At 50.9% G+C, this 18,725-nt stretch overlaps 1 protein-coding gene across 1 annotated transcript in view; it reads left to right on the top strand.

Annotated features, from left to right (window-relative positions):
* The window catches only part of LOC123031308 (histone-lysine N-methyltransferase SETD1A-like), a 63,031-nt gene that overhangs the window by 57 nt on the left and 44,249 nt on the right, over positions 1–18,725 (top strand). The window contains exons 2-3 of the mRNA XM_044446126.1: positions 96–986; positions 2,224–2,297. Of these exons, the coding sequence (XP_044302061.1) occupies positions 96–986; positions 2,224–2,297 (965 nt within the window). The remainder of the gene's footprint in view (positions 1–95; positions 987–2,223; positions 2,298–18,725) is intronic.

Here is an 18,725-nt window from a genome sequence, read left to right as displayed (position 1 = left end):
TGCTTCTCCCGTCCCTTCTTCCTTCCTTCCTTCCTCCCTCCCTTCCTCCTTCAGCTCCTTCCCTCCCTCCCCCCAGAAACGTGTCCTTTTTCAAGTTGCAAAACCAGCCAAGGCGAAGTGGGCTGTTGGGAAAGGCATTCAGGAGGGTCACCCTGGGGAAGAGCCCGGCAGGGGGAAGGGGCGGCGGGGGAGAAGGGCAGGAGGTGGAAGAGGAGGAGGAGGAGGAGGAGGAAGCGGAGGCGATCGGCTCGCCGGACGCCCGCCCCGGCCAGCCAGCCCCGCACCGTCCGCGGGCTAGCAGCAGGATCCGTCGGCACACCGGCGAGGAACCAACGCGGAGGAGAGAGCCCGGAGTTGTCCGCCTTCGCCGCCTTCGCCGCCGCCGCCGCTGCTGGTAAGGCTGCCGGAGCTGCGGCCGCCTCCGTCGCCGCCGCCACCGCCGCCGCCGCTGCTCGCCGCCGGGCCCCGGCCGGGGGTGCCGCCGCTGGATCGCGCCCGTCGCCGCGAGGCTGGGAGTGGAGGAAGGCCGGCGCCGGCGCGGCCGAGGCGCGGCTGCCGCTCAGGGCGCGCGGGTGTCCGGGGGCCAGGTCCGAGGCAGCGCGGCGCAGTCAGCCATTCAGGAGAGGCGCTTCGGGAGGCTCCGGCGGCGACGTGGAGGACGCGAGAGCCGAGTTGGGGAGACACTTTGGGGTGCTCCTGCCGCCGCCGCCGCCGCTGGTGCCGCCGCCGCCGCCGCCGCCGCTCCTTGCAGTCCTGCCGCCGCCGCCGCCGCCGCCGCTTCTTCGCTCGGTTCTCTCCTTCTCTCGCTTTCCTCTCTTAATTTCGGTGGGAAAGATACAAAGGCACAGCCCAAGCCGCTTCGCGCTCGCCCAGCATACGGAGGATCCCCAGCCAAGTGCCAAAGCAAAAAGCGAACATGGAGAGAAGCGAATGTCACACACACGAAGGGGAGGGAAAAAGCCAAAGGAGAGAGAGAGAGATCCAAAGTAGGTCGAATAAATAAACCCTCTTCTGCTTGCGCCTTGCTCGCCCGCGCTCCTTGCCTTCTTTCTTCTTCCGTGCTGCTGACAATAATCACTGGAAATCGCCCAAGAAAACCTTTCTTGCTTGCTTGCTTGCTTTTTTTTAAGAAAAGAAAAAAAAAATTCGGAGAAAAAAAAGCACACACAGACACACACACAAAAAACCCTCAGCAGCCAAGACCAAAACCCTCCCCCAAATTTAAAAAAAAGTGTTAAAATTGACGATACGAAGATGTTAAAAGGCGTCCCCTTTGCTCTTTTCTTTTCTTTGCGGTCTTTTCTTTTCCTTTTCCTTTTAAGTTTTCCCTCTCTCTAGCCTCATGGAGGAAGGAAGCGAAAGGCAGAGGGAAAAGAAGGGTGGAAAAAGAGGAGGAAGAAGGAGATAAAGAAAAAAAAAACAAACCCTTCAACTAATAGAATATGCAAGAAAGGAGAGAGAGAGGTGTAGAGGGAGAGAGGGAGAGAGAGAGAGAGAGGGAGAGAGAGAGAGAACCAAAAAATGAATGCGTTTAAACGGGAAGACTAGCAGCGCAATGTTTCCGAAAGGGGGATCTGCGCGAATGTCTGTATATAGTGAACTTTGACACTACTATTGAAACTGACACGTTTCTATGGAGATCGCTGCCTTATATGGAGCTCATGTCAAGGAGCCAAGAGAGGGGCTGCTGGCAACTGATAATCAAAGGCGACTGACTGGTCAGAGCCCTGAATTGGGGGGAGAGAAAATGGGAGGCTAAGGTTAGCCAAGCCTCCCTCTCTCTATTGGCTGAGGTCTCCTCTCTCTCTGTCTCCCTCTGCCTCTTTCTCTCTCGCTCGCTCGCTCCCCCCGCGCCTTTCTTCTTCGCTACCTACTGACTGAGATGGGAAGGAGGGAGGGGGAGGAAAGAAGAGGGAGGGAGGGGAGGAAGGAGAGCAGGAGGGAGGGGGGCTCTTCTGACAAGCACAATTTACATTGAGATCGCCCTGCTCTGCTATTTACTTTGAGACCTGATTAGTATGGGTCGTCTATGGTCACACACACAGACACACACGCACGGGCAAAGACGGGGGGGGGGGAGAGCGCGATGCATTGCGATAGGGGAAAGGGGAATTAAGAGGAAATTATTTTGGCTCAATCTGAAAAGTTTTTTTAATTAGATTTCTCTGTGTCTCTTTGGGTTTCCCCCCCAACCCTTCATTCTTCCAAAAATATCCTGATTAGGAATTACAGTACTTGGATTGGATTCCATTGTTTAATGACTGCACCTAGATGGCTAAGGAGATTCCATAAGGAATGTAAGTATTTAAAAATACATTTATGGTTCCATATGTTCCAGTCCAACACGCCCCCCCCCCTTCCTCTGCTATCACGTTGCTTTGTTTCTTTCAGTTAAATGTTCTCCTAGGGTTGGTTTTGGGTTGTAATTTTTAATACGTTTTATAACAGTCACTTGCAGGGTGGAATTTGCGTGATAAGAAACCAATGGCTCTTTTCACTTGGAGATTTCCTCCCTTTTTAAACTTCTACTATATATAGATATATTTTCTATTAATGTGTCTTTCTTCCTATTTCTTTCTTCCACGTTTGTTTTTAAACACCCTCAGTAATGAAGAATTTTTGAACAAACGCTAAGGGGTCGTTTTTGCAGTCAACCTGAGAGGTTCGATGCGTGCGAAGGAAAGTTCAAGTAAGAGAAGGAGAGTTTGGAGGAGTTTATACTGGGAACCGAGTAGGTGGAGGTGGTGTGTGCGCGCGCGCGCGCGTGTGGCGGGGAGGAACCGACAGATTCCCCTTCGGCTGTGCTAGATAGAATCGCTGGATCGTGCTGCCATCTAGCGGACAGGGAGAGAGAGGTGAAAATGCAGTTTCTTTTCCTCCCCCTTCTTTCTGCGGTTAAGAAAGAAAAAGCGAGGGAGGGGGAAGGAAAAAAGCTACTGTCGCTAGCGAAGGAGTAAGGAGACACTAAAATATCTGAATGGATCTTTCTCTTATGTGCCGCCCCCAGAACCTTGCATGTCTGTGTGGGCAACCCCTTCCCTCTGGATGCGTTCCCATTAGCTTCTGGATTGCACCTCCACTCCCGCTTGTATTCTCTTCTTTTCAATATTTCTCCCATCTTTCCAACTTCTATAAAGTTCTATTAGCAGGAAAGGGGTGGAAGGACAGTGGGACTGTAAAGGAAGCAGAGGGAAAAGTTGCGAGCTTTGGCATGCCATTCTTTCCCGGTCTTGCTGTTAAAATCTCGGAGCCCACAACTGAGAGGAGAGCCTGGATCTGAAGACACGGTTTGCGATTTGGTGGAAATATAATGAAGGGAGATTTCTCCCCCCCCCCCATCAGCTTTCCCTGCCAAGCCGTCCCTATTGTAGATTGCATTGATTAAAAGGATGGTATTGACTATGCAACAGTAGGGCTCTCTCGCCTGCCCCTCTCTCTTTCTTTCCCAATAAACTCTCCGTCCTGTCTTCTGTGGTCACTGAAAAGGTGAAACGAATAAGATTAAATCAGACTCTCTCTCTCTCTCTCTCTCTCTCTCTCTCTCGCTCTCTCTCGCTCTCTCTCTCTCTCTCTCACACACACACACGCTAGTTCTGTATGTATATCATCTAAGATTTTACTCCCCAGACTGAGCGAGAGACAGAGAGAAAAAAGAGGCAGAGCAAAAGAGAGAGAGAGAGAGAGAGAAGACGAAGGGAGGTGGGGAGAGAAAGAAAGAGAGAGAAAGCCTGGGAGAAGGTACACAGAGAGGCACCCGCTCCTTGACAAGGTTTCTTCGCAGTCCGGATCCCGTCAACTGGCCACCAGCAGCAGCCCTCGGCTATTGAAGGCAAGTAACGTTCGGTTTCTGTAGCCCGTGTTTCTGAAGAGGTTAGAGAGAAGCTGGGAAGCAGCATCCAGTTAGAGTTGGGACACCCCCCTCGCACTTCCCAACCTCCTCCGACAGAGCGCCACTAAAGCAGCAACTTGTCCAGGGCAACTTAAAAAAAAGAGAAAAAGAAGAACCTCACCACCCCCCTCCCCGCTTCTCTGCAGCATCTCGCCTCTTTTGCCGGAGACTCGGAGAGGTATCCCCAGTTCAGGCCTGGCCGCATTTCCAAGCCAGGTTTCCTCTGAAAGATGGGGTGGTGGGGGTGGTGTTTCCCCCTCATCCTCTGTGGGTGCGTGCGCGTGTGTGCGTGTCGGGGGGGTGGCAGTGATTCACTGGCGGCTACTGGAAGAAGTTAGCAGACTAATGGATAGATGCTTCGGTCCTGTCCTGAAAATCTATTGATGGTCTCACTCCGAAGTCCGTGGACCATGTAGAAAACTCGGTGGCTTACGTGCTGTGACACGAACTTTCTTAGCAAACAGCCTCGGGTGGGAAGTAAAGATATGAACGTGGATCTCTCAGCACCCAGAGCTGAGTCCTAGGGTCCTCTCTTGCCTAGGTACGTTTAGGAAGAGGTTAACAGAGCCATCCCTTGGAGCGCTGCTGTGTATTATTATTCCACGATGACTTTTCATCTCCTAAAATGGGATGCCAGGGTGCTTACAGCCGACTAGAGTCAGCGTGCTAATGCTTGTTGTCTTTCCCCTGCTCTGTTTGTTATTTGATCACCTAATGAAAAGATCGATTGCAGCCTGTTTATCTGGGGGTGGGGGGAGAGTGTCAGCAGATTAAAGGGACAACAGCGAGATACACCGAAGGGGAGAGAGAGACAGACAGACAGAAAGACATTGCATCCATCCATATAACATGTTAGAAATAATTACAAAATCTGCCCTCGATTGCAGGTGCGTTCGGTCCCTCTTCCCTCTTCCTAGAAATGGCTCTTTTCATACCTGGAAGGTCACTGCCGCAGTTCTAAGAACAGTATAAAAGAGCACCCATCCAGTCCCATTTTATGTAGGGTAGTTACGGCGAACGGTGGCCGTTTTGATGGGTTCTCAGGGCAGCTCAGCCTTTTGGGGCGATGAACAGTGGGAAAGGGACAACACTTTAGGCTGGGAGAAATGGATTCCTCAACAGGAGGGATCCATAAACTCTTCCAAAGGAGCTGTTTCAGTTGTTTCAGATGGAGAAATTTTTGTCAATCTCTCTTTTTCTCAGCAACAGCACTTACAGAAAAACAAAGCAAAGAAATATGGACTTCTCACTGTAATTGGGGAGCTGGCTTTTCCCAGCGTTTGGCACCTATGCCCCTGGCACATGGCCCCCAAATTAGAAACAAGCTCCTATTTCTCCGCTTGGCACCCCTGCCTTAATGGTTAACCATGTTTACAAGGAAATCGCCGAGGTTTCCGTGGCGCTCCTCTCTGTTGACAATCCTAGCCGGGGCTGCGATGGGCAAATCGGTTAAGCAGAGGGAGCTGCTAAACCGGTTGAACCTCAAATAGCAGGACTGCCAAATGACATTTTCAGATGTCAGGGCCCCGGCGCGGGGGAGGGGAGGAAGATCTGAAGCAGGGCACCACACGGCAAGCTGCGGGCGCCTGAAGCGGGACGGTGCGGGAAGAGAGGATATTAATCAAGCTGGACGAGGCTGTAACGCTCTGGGAGTGAGGGGCGTGAGGGGTGCATCGGGCGCACCGTCACGGTCCTGCGAGAGAGGAACCTGTATTTTTCTTTCGTATTTCAGTGAAGGCTTAACATCGGGTCGGGGGCATTTTATAGGGAGGCAGAGCCGCCGCCAGAGTTTAAGGCCACGAGCCACGACACTCTGGCGTGCAAGGAACCTCGCCTGTGTGAAAGCCGTTGGATTTACAGCCGCCGAGGCCGGACTTCTGTACCCGTTGCCTGGGGAGTAAGCCCGATCGACTCTCACGGCAGCTACTCCCGAGTAGACACGGGTAGGATGGCCCTGTGAATGGGCTAGGAGAGGCGAACTCAGCCCTGAAGGGGACACACGTACCTCCCCGCTGGCTGAAGGAAATCTGCTATGACTGTCCCAACTTTTCCGAGCTCTTTCTTGAAGCACGCCTGAGTTACTATTATTATTTTTAAGAAAGAAAGCTACCGAACCCAGTTAAAGAGAAGGGAACAATGACACCTAAACGCAGGGCTGGAAAACTATATGAGTGTGGAGACCTGCTGGTAGCATCCATTCCATGTAGGCCTAATTCCTCTAAAACGTGCAGAGTTATATGTATGTGTGTCCTGTAGAATATATTATTACAGTGTGTTCATGCATAGATGTGCATCTTTGTTAGAACAGTCTGCTATGGAAAGATACCATAGGACAGGGCTCCTCAAGCTCTCCTAAGTGGGGGAAATATGTTACATTCTTTTAGCAACTTTGAGCAGCTCGCTCCCTGTTCTGGTAAGGGATCCAGCTGCATTTCGTTAGGACATGACATTTGGGAAGTGCTTTTTAAAGCACACATATGCCATTCCCCTTCTACATAGATCAACCTAAAACAGACCCAGAAAGCCATACGGAAGGCGTGCTCTGAATTCTGTTCTCTCGCTTTCACAAACTACCAGCATGCTGGGCCGTTTGCCCCACAAATCGCGAGCTAGCGAGCGAGCACTTCCCACTAATCCTTGACAAGCGCTGCATCTCAGCTTTGGGATGCCCGATCCATCAGGCTGCAGGTCAGCGGGTCGAGGGGCATCCTCTTCCAGGAGCCTTTCCAGTCTTTGGCGAATATTCATGGCAGCGCGGGCATTTCTGCCCCCTCCCTTCCGCCCCTGCCCAAGCGCCTTCCCCTGTTACAGTGCATGGCGCCCTTGCTGGCTCTTGACCCGATCTCGCATTGGCGAGGGCGGTCGTGTCCAGCGGGGCCAAGTCCGCGAACGAGCCGGCCCGGGGCAGCGGAGCGGGCCCAGCGATGCCGCTCCCCCGGTGAGCGGAAGTAGGCCCCATTCCCCGCCAGCAGTGCCGGGTCAGTCGCTCCTCTCTTCCCGCCGCGAGCTTGTTCCAAGCGCGGTGCTGCTCCCGCCCCACTTCCTCGCCTGCCCGTTTCTCTGTCACCGCGTGTTATCTGTGTGAATCTAGTTGTCGACAGATTGCGGGGATAGCTGTCGCCCCACCCTCTCATTCACCGTGGACCGGCCTTTTCCAGGTAAAGTAGCCTCCAGTGGATTCTGGCTCCCGGCTGCAAACAGCCACCGGCAACCTGGCGCTTCGCTTGGTTTTAGAAAGGAGGCACCTGCGCCCTTAGACAAAGCTGCCGCCTGCCCACGGACCGTCGCTTCCGTGCGCGGCGTGTGCAGGCGCGGCCGCCCGGGCATTCCTGCGGTTGCACGAGAGCCCCCGACCGACGCGAACCTGCTCTCGGTTCTCTCTGTTCTCACTTTAGGAAGCAAGGTGTCTGATTGCGAGATATTTTGCACTTTAATGCCTTTTTTGTCTATGTGTGAAGCAAAAAGTCATCCACGCAGAATCCCCCTCCCCCCCTTTGACTGAAGTAATTGTAAATGAGCATGACTTGGGAACGGAGAGGGGTGTGCGCATGTTTGTGGGCGTTCAGCGGCCATCCTTCTCGCTCCTGGTTGCCTGCACCTAACGTACTCATCAGACTTACTTTTACACAGTCTCTTCATAGAGTCGAGCCACTACAAAACCCATTAGTTGCACTGAAGCAAGCGTAATAGGGGTTGGGAGCAAACCCTATCAAAACCAACGAGACTTAAACGTGGTGAAGAAGTCAGGATTTGTGGAGAGGTTAAAGAAAACGGGGAGACCACAGAAGTAAAACTAGGTGTTTAGAAAAGGCAAGCGAAGGAGAAGGCCACGAACTCCTGCAGCGCGGTGGCTTTAACCTTTGCAAAGTTCCCCTGTAGACCATCTTGCCTGGCTGAGGGGTGAAACAAAAGTTTAATCCCCCACCCTCTAAAATAAGCCCAGCACCGCACTCCAGGCAGCCCTCTTTGCAGAGCTGTGAGAAAAGCTGGGGAGAGCGAACAAAGTGCCTCCCCAGTGCTCCCAGCATTGCTGCAACCTCCAGCCACCCACTAGCGCGCATTACAGGCCTAATTTGGCCATTTGGCAGCTAACGGGAAATCGGGCCTTGATCGCCATCGGGGTGCAGGGAGCCGAGTGGGAAAGAAGTCCCGGACCACTGGAAGAGTGGATTTGCTGGCGCACCACCCACGACAGCCAAACAAGTTGAAGCGGGCACAGAGATCACGTGTAATGCGGCCCTCGTGGTTGCTTCTTCGCGAGTACCCATTGACTTTAATGAGCCTGCCTTCTAGGGAACAGCTACAGTTTTGCAGCGCTCTCTTCGGGATTACTCGGGAGTAAACCTCATTGTGTTCAGTTGAGGAATGCGAGCTCCCTGGAAAGCGTGTGTAGGACCGCAGCCTTAGAGACCTTAAAGTTGGCAGTGTGGTAGCGTCCCTATACAACGGGGCAGACTCCTTTCCCTTCTCTCGAGAGAGGCATCGTCTGGTAAGCCCTTCTTGGAAGATTGTCTTGTGCTTTGTTTCTTAGGCGAAAAGATCAGGGCGATCCCAGCAAGGCAGGAAATGGACGGCCAGGAACTCCCCGACCTTCCCCCCTGCCCCCACTTCGCTGCACAAAATGGAGAATTCTCACAACCAAATATTTATTTTCGGCACAGATAAAGCTGATGCCTGGATGTGAGGGCAGGAAGCAAATAGGTGCACGCAGAAGAAGGCCTCGAATGGGGGTGGGGGAGCTGGTTGGGAGAAGGAATAGCTTTTCTCCCTCTTACAGCAGATTTTGATCCGGGGATTTCTCTTTTGACTTCTCGGAGGCTCCCCTCCTTCTCTCGTGGACTCAGAGGGTCATGCAGGCAGCCCCGGAGAGTTTATCCCCGGACACAGAAGCCACCACCACCACGACACCTACGTGAATATCGCTCTATGCTGAGGATGAAAAGGGAGACACTTACAAAAGCGGTTGCAAACTTGTTCTCTCGTGTCCTGACAATACGCTCCCCTGGCTTGCAGAATCATTTCCCATAATAGTCACCTGTCACGGCTCCTATTTCTTTTATCATAGGGATTAGTCCATCAGAAGCTGGGTTAAGTTGGACTTCTCTTTCCCAGGCTAAAAATATAATAAAAAGGCGGAAAAGAGAAGAGAACCCACTCGATGTTAAGCTCCCCTTTTGTCAGCTTGCCTCCTTTGCTCAGAGGCGCACGGGGTGCAAAAGTTGGGCAGAGGTTTGGGGCCGCCCAGGAAGGCCCGGCCTTGCTGCTGGTAGGAGCTGCACAAGCGTCACCCTGAGAGCTTCCTAAGCTTGATATAAGTAATAAATCCCACTTTTCATTTAAACTGTCAGGGCCGGGATATGTTTATTACAGGCCTGTTGTGTCAGGCAGCCAAGGAGAGGGCGGAGAACGGCTTTTGGCCGGGCCGCGAGGCTTTCTCGAAGTCGGTGGGACGAACCGCTCCAGCAACCCGGAGGATTGTGCCGCACAGGCGGCGGGCGGGCGGCCCACGGGGCGTGGGGCTGGGAGCGCGGCGGCCGCGGGCTCGCAACGAGGGTCCCGGCCGGCGTGAGCCCGGCGAAGGGGTGGGGCTGGCGTGGAGGGGGCGCAGAGGTCGGCTGCATTGTTAACCCCTTGCACGGAGGCTTCTGGGGCTGAAAGGGCAAAGTGGGGAGAGGGGCCTTTTGTCCGAACTGATCCTCGGCTATTCTGGGGACTCAGGTTGGTGTGAAAAGGACGAAGAGGTCACTTGAAATCGCCTTTTATCTACTCCGCTTTTCTCTCTGGATCAGCAGCTTTGAATAGGCGTCATCTAATCGCTCTTCACAGAAAGAAAGTGGGCAAGCTACGAAAATGCCTTTACTCTGGAAGGAGGGACTGGGTTGCATTATTGCTCGTAGGCCTCAAGCCAGGCGCCGGGGAGAGGCGGAATGCCTCGACCCCGCTCCGCGAGCCTCTGTTAGGAAAGCGAAAGAGGACCCTCCGTTCTCCTCCCCTCTTCTTTCCCCGCGTTTCCTTCCCAGGCAAGCCTAACCCAGCGAGCCAGAGTCTGAAGGAGCTCTCTTCTCTTAAACGCCCCCAGTTTTGTCTATTTACTTTTTTATTTTGGAACCCCCCCCCCCGCCCCTTGCTTGAAAAGCAGGTCCGAATGAAATCAAAGCAGGGCATAAATCTCTACGAAGAACCGTCTCTCTCTCCCCCCATCCCCATTTTGTGGAGACCCTGGCAGCTGAACCAATTTTCGTGGGACTAGTGAGGCGCCCGGTGAATCATCAGGCCTTGAGATCTGGCGCGTGGGTCCGGGGTTTTTTGGCGTTACCCGCGACCCTGCTTAGTTCACTGTCACTGAAGGGACTCGGTGAATCTCAGGGAGATGGGCGGGAGAACATACGCGCCCTCTTTCTTCCCCAGAGCTGTCAGACGAACATAAAGCGGGGCCAGGCCGTGTAAGCGAAAGCTGCCTTCCTCCAGAGCGCTCGCGCCCCCTGCCCCCTGAGTGTCTCCCCACCGCCCCAGCGTGGGAGACCCATGGCTAGAGGGAATCATTTATTCATTCGCTTCAAAAGACAGAGCCCTTTACCATGATGAGCCTAATGGTTTTAGCTGTGAGGAAGCCCAAGAATCTTAGGGCCAGCTTTCGATTCCCCCTGCCACAGGAACTGTGAGGGAGGGGAAGGGGGGGTGACATTCTTGGTTTCTCCTGCCCCTCTGGCTGGGAAGAACCACCTTGCTGCCTAATGCTGGAGGATGCTTGAAGCTGGAAATACTTTCGAATGGAGCCATGGTTGCTAAGGCTACCCGTTCCCATCCCAACCCATAAATCCGTCCAGCTTTCCAGGTCCAACTGGGCAGTGGGGCTTGACCGAAGCCCATCTCCGGCCCGCTCCTTGCACCGCATTCCAGCTTAAACGCCTCCTAAAGGCAGTAGTTCAAATCCGCAGCGAAGCGGCCACTCCGCTCTCTTCCCTCCGCCCAGATCCGTTTGACGGCAGCGTCTGATAGAAAAGTATCCACTCTACCCAGTGCCACGGAGACTGCATTAAGTCCAGCCTGGCCGATCTTGCATTGGGAAGGTCCGCTAGAGCATCAAAGCGCTGTTTAATGCGTCGTTTCTACTCAGGGCGAGCCTCTTAATTTTTTATCTACCTTTGAGGGAAGGAGCGCGGCGCACAGGCGTTCGCTGGCTCTCTCTCTCCCCGCCCCCTCGCCTCATTTTCTCCACTAAAACAAACACAAACGTTGCTAACTGATCCGAAATTCCTGGCTGAAGTTTTGCTCGGTTTCCTTCCAATCATCCCATTTGTCACCAAGAAAATGACCGGCGGTGTATTAGGCAGAACATCTGATTTATTTGATTTAGTGCTCTGGGCTGGAGCGAAGACCTTCGAAGCAATCCCCCAATGCAGAGTTAACATGGAGAGAGAAATCAGACAAAACTTAAAAGGCAGCATTTAAGCCTTGTCCATTTGGCTAAACTGACCACGATTCCCAAATGGCTGAGGAAATACTGTTTTTACAAAGGGCTGCAGCAGAAGCAGCAAATGTTTGGGAAGCACTGAACCTTCCAGTATCGAGGGGAAATGTTGTCTGTGAACTCCTACAGTTCTTGAGGGAGAGATGAAACGCAATCAGAGAAAATCTGATCTTTACTCTGCAAAAGTTGAAGCCTGATTCAGTGGCCGTTTGAAAATGCAAATAGAAATGAATAAATAAACCTCAAACCGGCTAGTTTGGGTGTAGTAGTTTAGCAAGACTAATTGCAGACAATGGGGCTGAAATGACTTTTCCAATTAGCTGCTGGTTGGAGTTTAGTTGGAGGAACTGTCAGCTTCACCGATGGGTAATTGCTTTATTGCTCACAAAACTATCATCTATTTAGAACATATGTGCTAATTACTGTGGATGGGCGTTGGGGAAAAAAGAGAGGAGACCATAAATCTATTAGCACTTGGAAAAAAAAAAGTCCATGGGGCTTGTAAGCAGTCGAACTCTCGTCCACATTATGATCTGAGGGAAGGAATGCTGCTAGTGATAATCAAGTCTCTTCCCCAATGCAACGTCCAAATTTAATCCGCCCGGAAAGACATAGCAAATAAAGGCTTCGATCCACATCTCGCTTAAGTCGGAGCACTGAGCCAGTGGCTGCCCTGAAACCGCTTCAGTGCTATCGAAGCGAGAACGGGTGCAAATCAATCTTCAGAGCACAGTACTTGGGCTTAACTGAATTTTGGGAAAGAGGGTTGTGTTATATTGGTCAATTTCAGAGGGGGGCGCTTGGTTCTAAGGGCTCCTTAGAAGGAGACAACCGTTCTCCGCAATCAATCAAGGCCATAAATCACTTTCCATCCCTCCCCTTCGTCTCTTTCCCCACCCCAAAAGATTAGTTTAGAAATCTTTTAATTGGATTATTCTGGAAAATTAATCTCCTTTAGGCTAGCTAAATTTTGTGTACCAAATATTGAAAATTAAATCCACTTCATTTGGAGTAGGGACAGGCAGGAAGATGGGACCCCCGTGCCTTTTGCTACTTACGGATGGTTATTTATTTATCTGAAGGGCAACAGCCCACGTACAGGACAGAGGGAGTCAGAAGTCTCCAAAAAAGTCCAGCACCCCTCAAACTGGCCAGTCTAGTTTGCACGGATGTTTCCTAGAGGGTCGTATGCAGCACAGGCTTGGAGGCAGGGTCGGGCTAGAAGAGGACAGCAGAAGGCGAACATCGGGATTTCCTTCCTTTCAAGTTTACCAGCAGCGGTACAATTTTACGATAAGGCACTGAGTTACTCAGAAGGCGAAACAAAAGGAAAGTGACACGAAACAGCTCCTCTTTCTCTTCAAATACGCGGATCGCCCCGAACATTCTGTTCTAGGCATCGCCCTCACACATCTTCTCTTTCCTTTGGGCGTGAGGAGGAGACAGATTGGGTGGTGGGGGGATCTTTCCCCTGTCAAGCCTAATTCTAGGCGAGCTTGGAAAGAGGCAAGGGCGTGCATGCTCCTTTCCCTCAAACTCTGCAACTTTCCCCGTTCTTTGTTTCCTATGGCTGGGTTTGTCAGCACTCAGCTACCTGGAAGTTCAATTGCACTGAAAAGCAATAGGATTTATTCTCACATGCGTCTCTCTCACACACATGGACTCAGGACGATACCAGACCGATTTAGGACGATGGGAGAGTAAAAGAGACGCGAGTTGCCTTTGATCATTATTTCCCCTTTCCCAGCTCCTTTTTGGGGGCAGGGGCTGGACAACGAAAAAGTCCCCCAATCCTAACCATGCCTGAAACCAGCTTCGTGCTTTGCCCCAGACTTTGGCCCGCCACCTCTGAACCTTACAATCTTGCGAATTTCCTCTGACATATTTCTTTCCTTATCAGGTTTTGGAAGGACCTGTGAAGGCAGAGATCAGGAGCCAGAGCTCCATTTTTGGCTGCCTGCTGGGATCCCTTGAGAGAGAGCACGACTTCTCTCTGAAATGGGATACCTCTCTTTTAAGCTCAATGTAGCTGTTAATAGCAGCCCTCTGAGGTGTGGTTAATTGGTGGGGATAAAGGCGTAATGACTTCACAGGGAGATTGCAATGATCCTTTAATGTACCTTCGAGAAGCACTCCCACACGGTGCTCTCTGCGAGCAGGAGAACTTTGCGAGAGTGGATTCTTTAGAGGGCGAACCTCTCTGTCCCTTAAATCCAAGGATCTGGCCACACGGAAGGCGCGAGCGAAGCCCCCCGGTTCTTAGGCAATTTGCCGCGGTGCAGAAAACCCAGTCTGCATAGGCTGCGATACACAACTCAACGGATTAAGACTGAGGTGATCAATCAGGGATGCGTGGGCCGAGATAGTAAAGACGTAGGGCCAGGGACGGGGCAGAGACTTTGAGGACTTTACTCGGATGGTCTTGGGAAATGACTGTCTTTCAGGCCAGCCCGCTCGTACGATTGCTGTAATCTGAACTCAACCGAAGGAGTCCGTGGAATAGGACTCAGTCTTAAGCAGGTCCCCTCTTAGTCTTTCTTACCAATCCCAGTGAAGGCACATCAAGTCTCTTTCTCAGCAGCTGACCTTCTTCCAGGCTGCATTAGCGGGGCCAGTGGAGAAAGGGAAACTGGTATGAGATGTCCCATGTTAGAGGCAGCCTGGTTGTTGGCCAGGAGCCCTACAGCCAAGCACAGGAATGAAAGAATTGGAATCATTTCATGCTTTCTCTATCTTGAAAGTTCCAGAATTAGGCATGGCCATGATCAAGAGTCTGCTTTCTTCCTAACAAACAGTTTGATTGTGTTTTACTGTGATATGAAGGAGTCAATATATTGGAGAGCATATCTAAGAACTCTTATGAGATTTACAGAATGATTTGGCAAGATGGAGATGTGTGAATGTACATATTGCAAGACAGATCTTCCAAAGTCAAATCCAGCCACTGCCTATTTGAATATAACCTGGGAAGTAAGAGGGGAAACTGAATGCTAGAATTTATGCCGTAAAGGAAACACACCAGTCATGAACTCTCTCTCTCTCTCTCTCTCTCTCTCTCTCTCTCTCTCTCTCTGTGTGTGTGTGTGTGTGTGTGTGTGGGGGGGGGGGGGAGTTACCATTCTCTTTATTTAGATCAATTGGACTCTTCCCTGCAAATGAGTAGAGGATTGCAGCTATACATGGTGAGCAATTGTCAAATTACCTAGCCCAAATTTTTGGCCTGGTCCTGGGTGCATATATATCAGATGGAGGGATTATGTGAAGCACATATGGGGGATGCTTTGACCTAGGCAAATGTGTCACACGTTTTGTACAGATACTTACTCCTGAATATGCTACATGCAACACCTGTGCAATATGAGCACTATTCCACCAATAACTGTACACAGACAGAACATTTGAGTATGTATATACACACACATTAAAAGACATTTCACATGTGGTTGAAAAATGTGTGGATTCATGAATATCTTCCATGTGCAACCAAACATAATTAGTCAGGGCCTCATCATATCTATATTACTTTCCCACTTCCCACAAGCAAAACAAAGTGAAAATTAATACCCTTTCTTTCCTGTTTGGTTTGTTCCTTCTGCTCCAATCCAGTTTTTTTTCTCTCCCTTCCTCATGAATTAAAGTTAGGACTCTTTTGTACTGTGATCTTCAAGATGCAGAAAAAGGGGTTGTTGGGATCAGTGGTGGTAGTTCCATGTATATTAGTCCAAGTGCTGTGCCCCTTAACAGTACATAGGACTGGGTCAGACTCTGGGTATTAAGTTCATTGCCTTCTACTACTTGTCAAAAGCACCCTCCAGGACTCAGATAAAAGAAAGAAACAAAATTGACTGCTTATTCCTTTGGTGATCTGTTTTTGCTTTAGATCCTGTGGAAACGATTTATACTTCCAAAGATTCTAACCTTCATCTTCGAGGTTTGAATTCTTTCTTAGAACAGAAAGAGAGGGAGAGCAATTAATCCCCATTATTGTATCCAGAGAAATAGATTGCAGGTGTTTTGGCTACAGCTGTTGAATTTTAATCTGCATCTCTCAATCAGATTCCTTAAACAAAAAGACATCACACCGAGAAAAACCTTCCCTGGAGCTGAGCACTGGAATAGCCAGTCTACTTGCCTCAGTAGATGTATTAGTTCACCCTTCACCCCTCACAGCACAGTACCAGGCAAATCCACTCAGAAAAAAGTCCCATGCAGTTGCAAGGTACTTTTGGTCAGGTGAGTCTGTCTAGGGTGTTTGGAGAGAGTACAGCAGTAATCCTAAGCTTTTAAAAAAAACATACCATTCTGAATTCATTGCTGCTCTAACAATGTGATTTCATGCAAGGTTTTGAATAAACTTTACTCAGTACTTTCAAGTAGGTGTGCATAGGAAGTACACTCTTCTATAGGAAGGAAAGCAAATCTTACTGTGGGATTTCTCTTACCCCCAGCAAACATCCATAGGAACCAGAGGTGGGGTTAGTGGGCAGCCCAAGCCCAGAGGCCATCTGTCCCACCACCCTGCTGTCCATGGGCACTTGCTGAAACATAAGTTTAGGGACCCTGATGCTCTCTGTCATTTACCTCCTGTTGCCCCCCTCCCCACGATAAATCTTTCCGTCTGAGGGGGGATTACCCTAAAAGTAAATGTCCTTTCTCCCTTGTCCACACAATCATTTCCACAAAGAGAGGTGGTATTCCTTGAGTGGTGCTAAGACATGCACACACAGAGAGAGGCAGAGACAGACTTTGGAGCATTTGCAAATTTGTGTATTTCTTTTTGTCCTGTGGGCCTGAGCCCTGACTCTTTTTGGTACCTAAGCACTGTACCCTTGGAAGCTGAAGCATTCTTTTTTTGAAGTTAATAATCCCATAAAAATCATTTTTGAGCAAACATGCTTAGGAGAGTGGGACTTTAATTTGGCAAATGTGCAACATGGCCATTGAAGAACTGAGGGGAGCTTGTTTAGGAGTAGTTAGTGGTTTGAGCTTAAGCAAAGGCAATAAAACAAGCCTTGAATTTAGGCATCCCATTTGTAGGCCAAAAAGGGTTTGTGGACTCCAATGCGTGCCTGAATAGGTAGTGTGAATGGTACAGCCCGTCAGGTAGGGCGAGCCCTCTTGCAGCACAAACCCTGTAACTTTGCCTATTTGAAACCAGCAGTTTTAAGTGGAGGAGATTCCTGGGTTGCTTCCCTTCAGGTCCAGGGGAAGGACTCCCCCACCAAGCCACTTAAGTATAGTTGGTCAGCTCTCATTTCTGTTTTAGGACAGGAGGAAGGCAGGCTTTCTGCCTCTCCCCCTTTCCTTTTACCTCAAGGTGGGCTTGGGTGTGTTGACGGACTGGATCTCGCCCAGAGTCATGTTAACTGGATGGATTAAGACACCACCTGTATGCCTGCCGACTGGGAAGCAATCACGGCTGAATAAAATGGGGCTTGCTTCAGCTGAAGCAAGGGAGGCATCACGCAGTGTTCACTTCATCCCTTTCTCTGAAACGTGAAATTTTAACCCGCACTCTGAACTGGGCACCTTGGCACCGTTATGAAGAATGCCGATTGAAACTTTAGTTGTTGGGTGGCTTAGCAATCAAATAAATAAAGTGCTTCTGAGAGCTTACACTATCCTTTTAGTAGTACAGAATGGAGTCCCCGAAGTGTGTGTTACGTAGTGTCCACAGGACAGCAATTCTTTTCTTTCATCAGGGATCCTTCTCATAGAATTTTCTCTGCTTTGGAACCAAAATGCCGTGATTCCCATAAAAATGGGATTCATATATGGAATGAATGAATGAATGGGCTATTCAAATAGAATTGTATTGGCTTCGTTTAGTTCAGTTTATTGTTGCTTGAGGCACAATCTTTGGGGGAAAATCCAAACCTTTCAATTCCCAGTGTTTCCCAGGCAGCATGGTGGATGGGGGATGCTGGGAAGGGCACACCTCTTTTCTGAGTAAACATATAGTTATGCCACCTTTAGGGACCATCTTTATCTGTAATTGTAGCAAGTTGGGATACAGTGCTATATGTAAACCGGCTCAGTAGGACGGCTGAGATACAAGAAAGCTTACCCCCGTTCATCTATTCAGGCCTAGTTAGAATCCTGTCTCTAAATCAGATCCAACCATTAGTTTTTTAAAAGTTCTTATTTTGACCCAAGTTCTTCGACAGGACTGCTTTCTCTCTCCCCCGGGCTGGATTGCAATCCTAGGCATACCTACTCGGAAATCCGGTTCACAGATGGGCTTACTCCCAAGTCTGTGAGCATACCTTTGGAGGCTGCAACCAGGTGCAGCTTGCCTTGGGAATCGGCCACGGAACACACTGAGCAGGAGTGAACAGAGCCGGGCTGGAAGTTTCTGACCTTTGGGCTGGAGAAGAAAAAGACACACTTGTAATAGAAGAAAATTACAGAGGCGTTGCAGCAGAGAAGCGCGGTTTCCCATTAGGCAGGATAGATAAATATGTTGTGCTTACGTGAAGGATCTGCTCATGTCCAGGTGAATATTGGGGCATAGATCTCGAGAGCACGAGATGCCCTGGCGGAGGGGAGGGAGAGCTCTGCGGACATGATTAGCTTTCAGGACTGTTTCGCAGCTCATAAGGCACAATTTGATTGGAACTTGTAAAACAGATTGGGGAAGAAGGGTTAGGAAAAAAAAGGAAGGGGGGTAGAGATGGACCGCGAGCGAACAGAGAACCTTTATGAAACCAATAAAGCATGTTTTCCACCTGGAGGGAAAGCTCTTTTGGCCCAGCAGTAAGAGAAGGAAAAGGCCTAAGAAGCAAACGTTTGAATCTTATACTCGCTTACCTGAGAGTACTCCGCACTCAGCATAGTCATACTTACGCCTGAGTAGACACGAACAGGCTCGCACTGTAGCTCAGCCCTCTCTAGCATGGGGCCCTTCATACGAGTTGGGAATACAGCTCTCAGAGTCGCCGTCAGCATGGCTGGCGGAGGGATTCGAGGCGCTCCAGCCCAACGCATCTGGAGCGCGCAAGGCTGGGCAAGGGCTGCATCCAACGTTGCTCATCTCAGCAGGCCTGCGCTGGACAGGCAGAACCTCAGCCCGCGAGGCGGGCAGGGCAAAAGCCCCGAGGGGCCCAGCCTTCAGTCCGCTTCCGCGGGTGCAGAGCCCGTTGCGCTGGCGCTGGACTGCATGGCGAGAGCCTAAGCTGATTCCTTGGGAGCGAGTGCCCCAGCCTCCTCCGCCGGCTCTGCCTCTGGGGAGAGGGGGGGAGCCGTTCACAGCGCGGCCGGGCTTGGGGGCCGCCTCTGGGGCCGCCGGCCGGCGCAGGGCAGCGTGGCGGGCGGCTGCGAGAGGGCAGGGGCGGCCGCCGAGCCGTGGCGCTTCTCCTGGGAGCG

The sequence above is a fragment of the Varanus komodoensis genome, unplaced genomic scaffold, assembly GCF_004798865.1.
Source record: "Varanus komodoensis strain SLA01 unplaced genomic scaffold, ASM479886v1 scaffold5, whole genome shotgun sequence".
In the NCBI taxonomy this organism is placed as follows: domain Eukaryota; kingdom Metazoa; phylum Chordata; class Lepidosauria; order Squamata; family Varanidae; genus Varanus; species Varanus komodoensis.
Note: the sequence above shows the minus strand (reverse complement) of the source record. Positions and strands in the feature narration are given on the sequence as shown.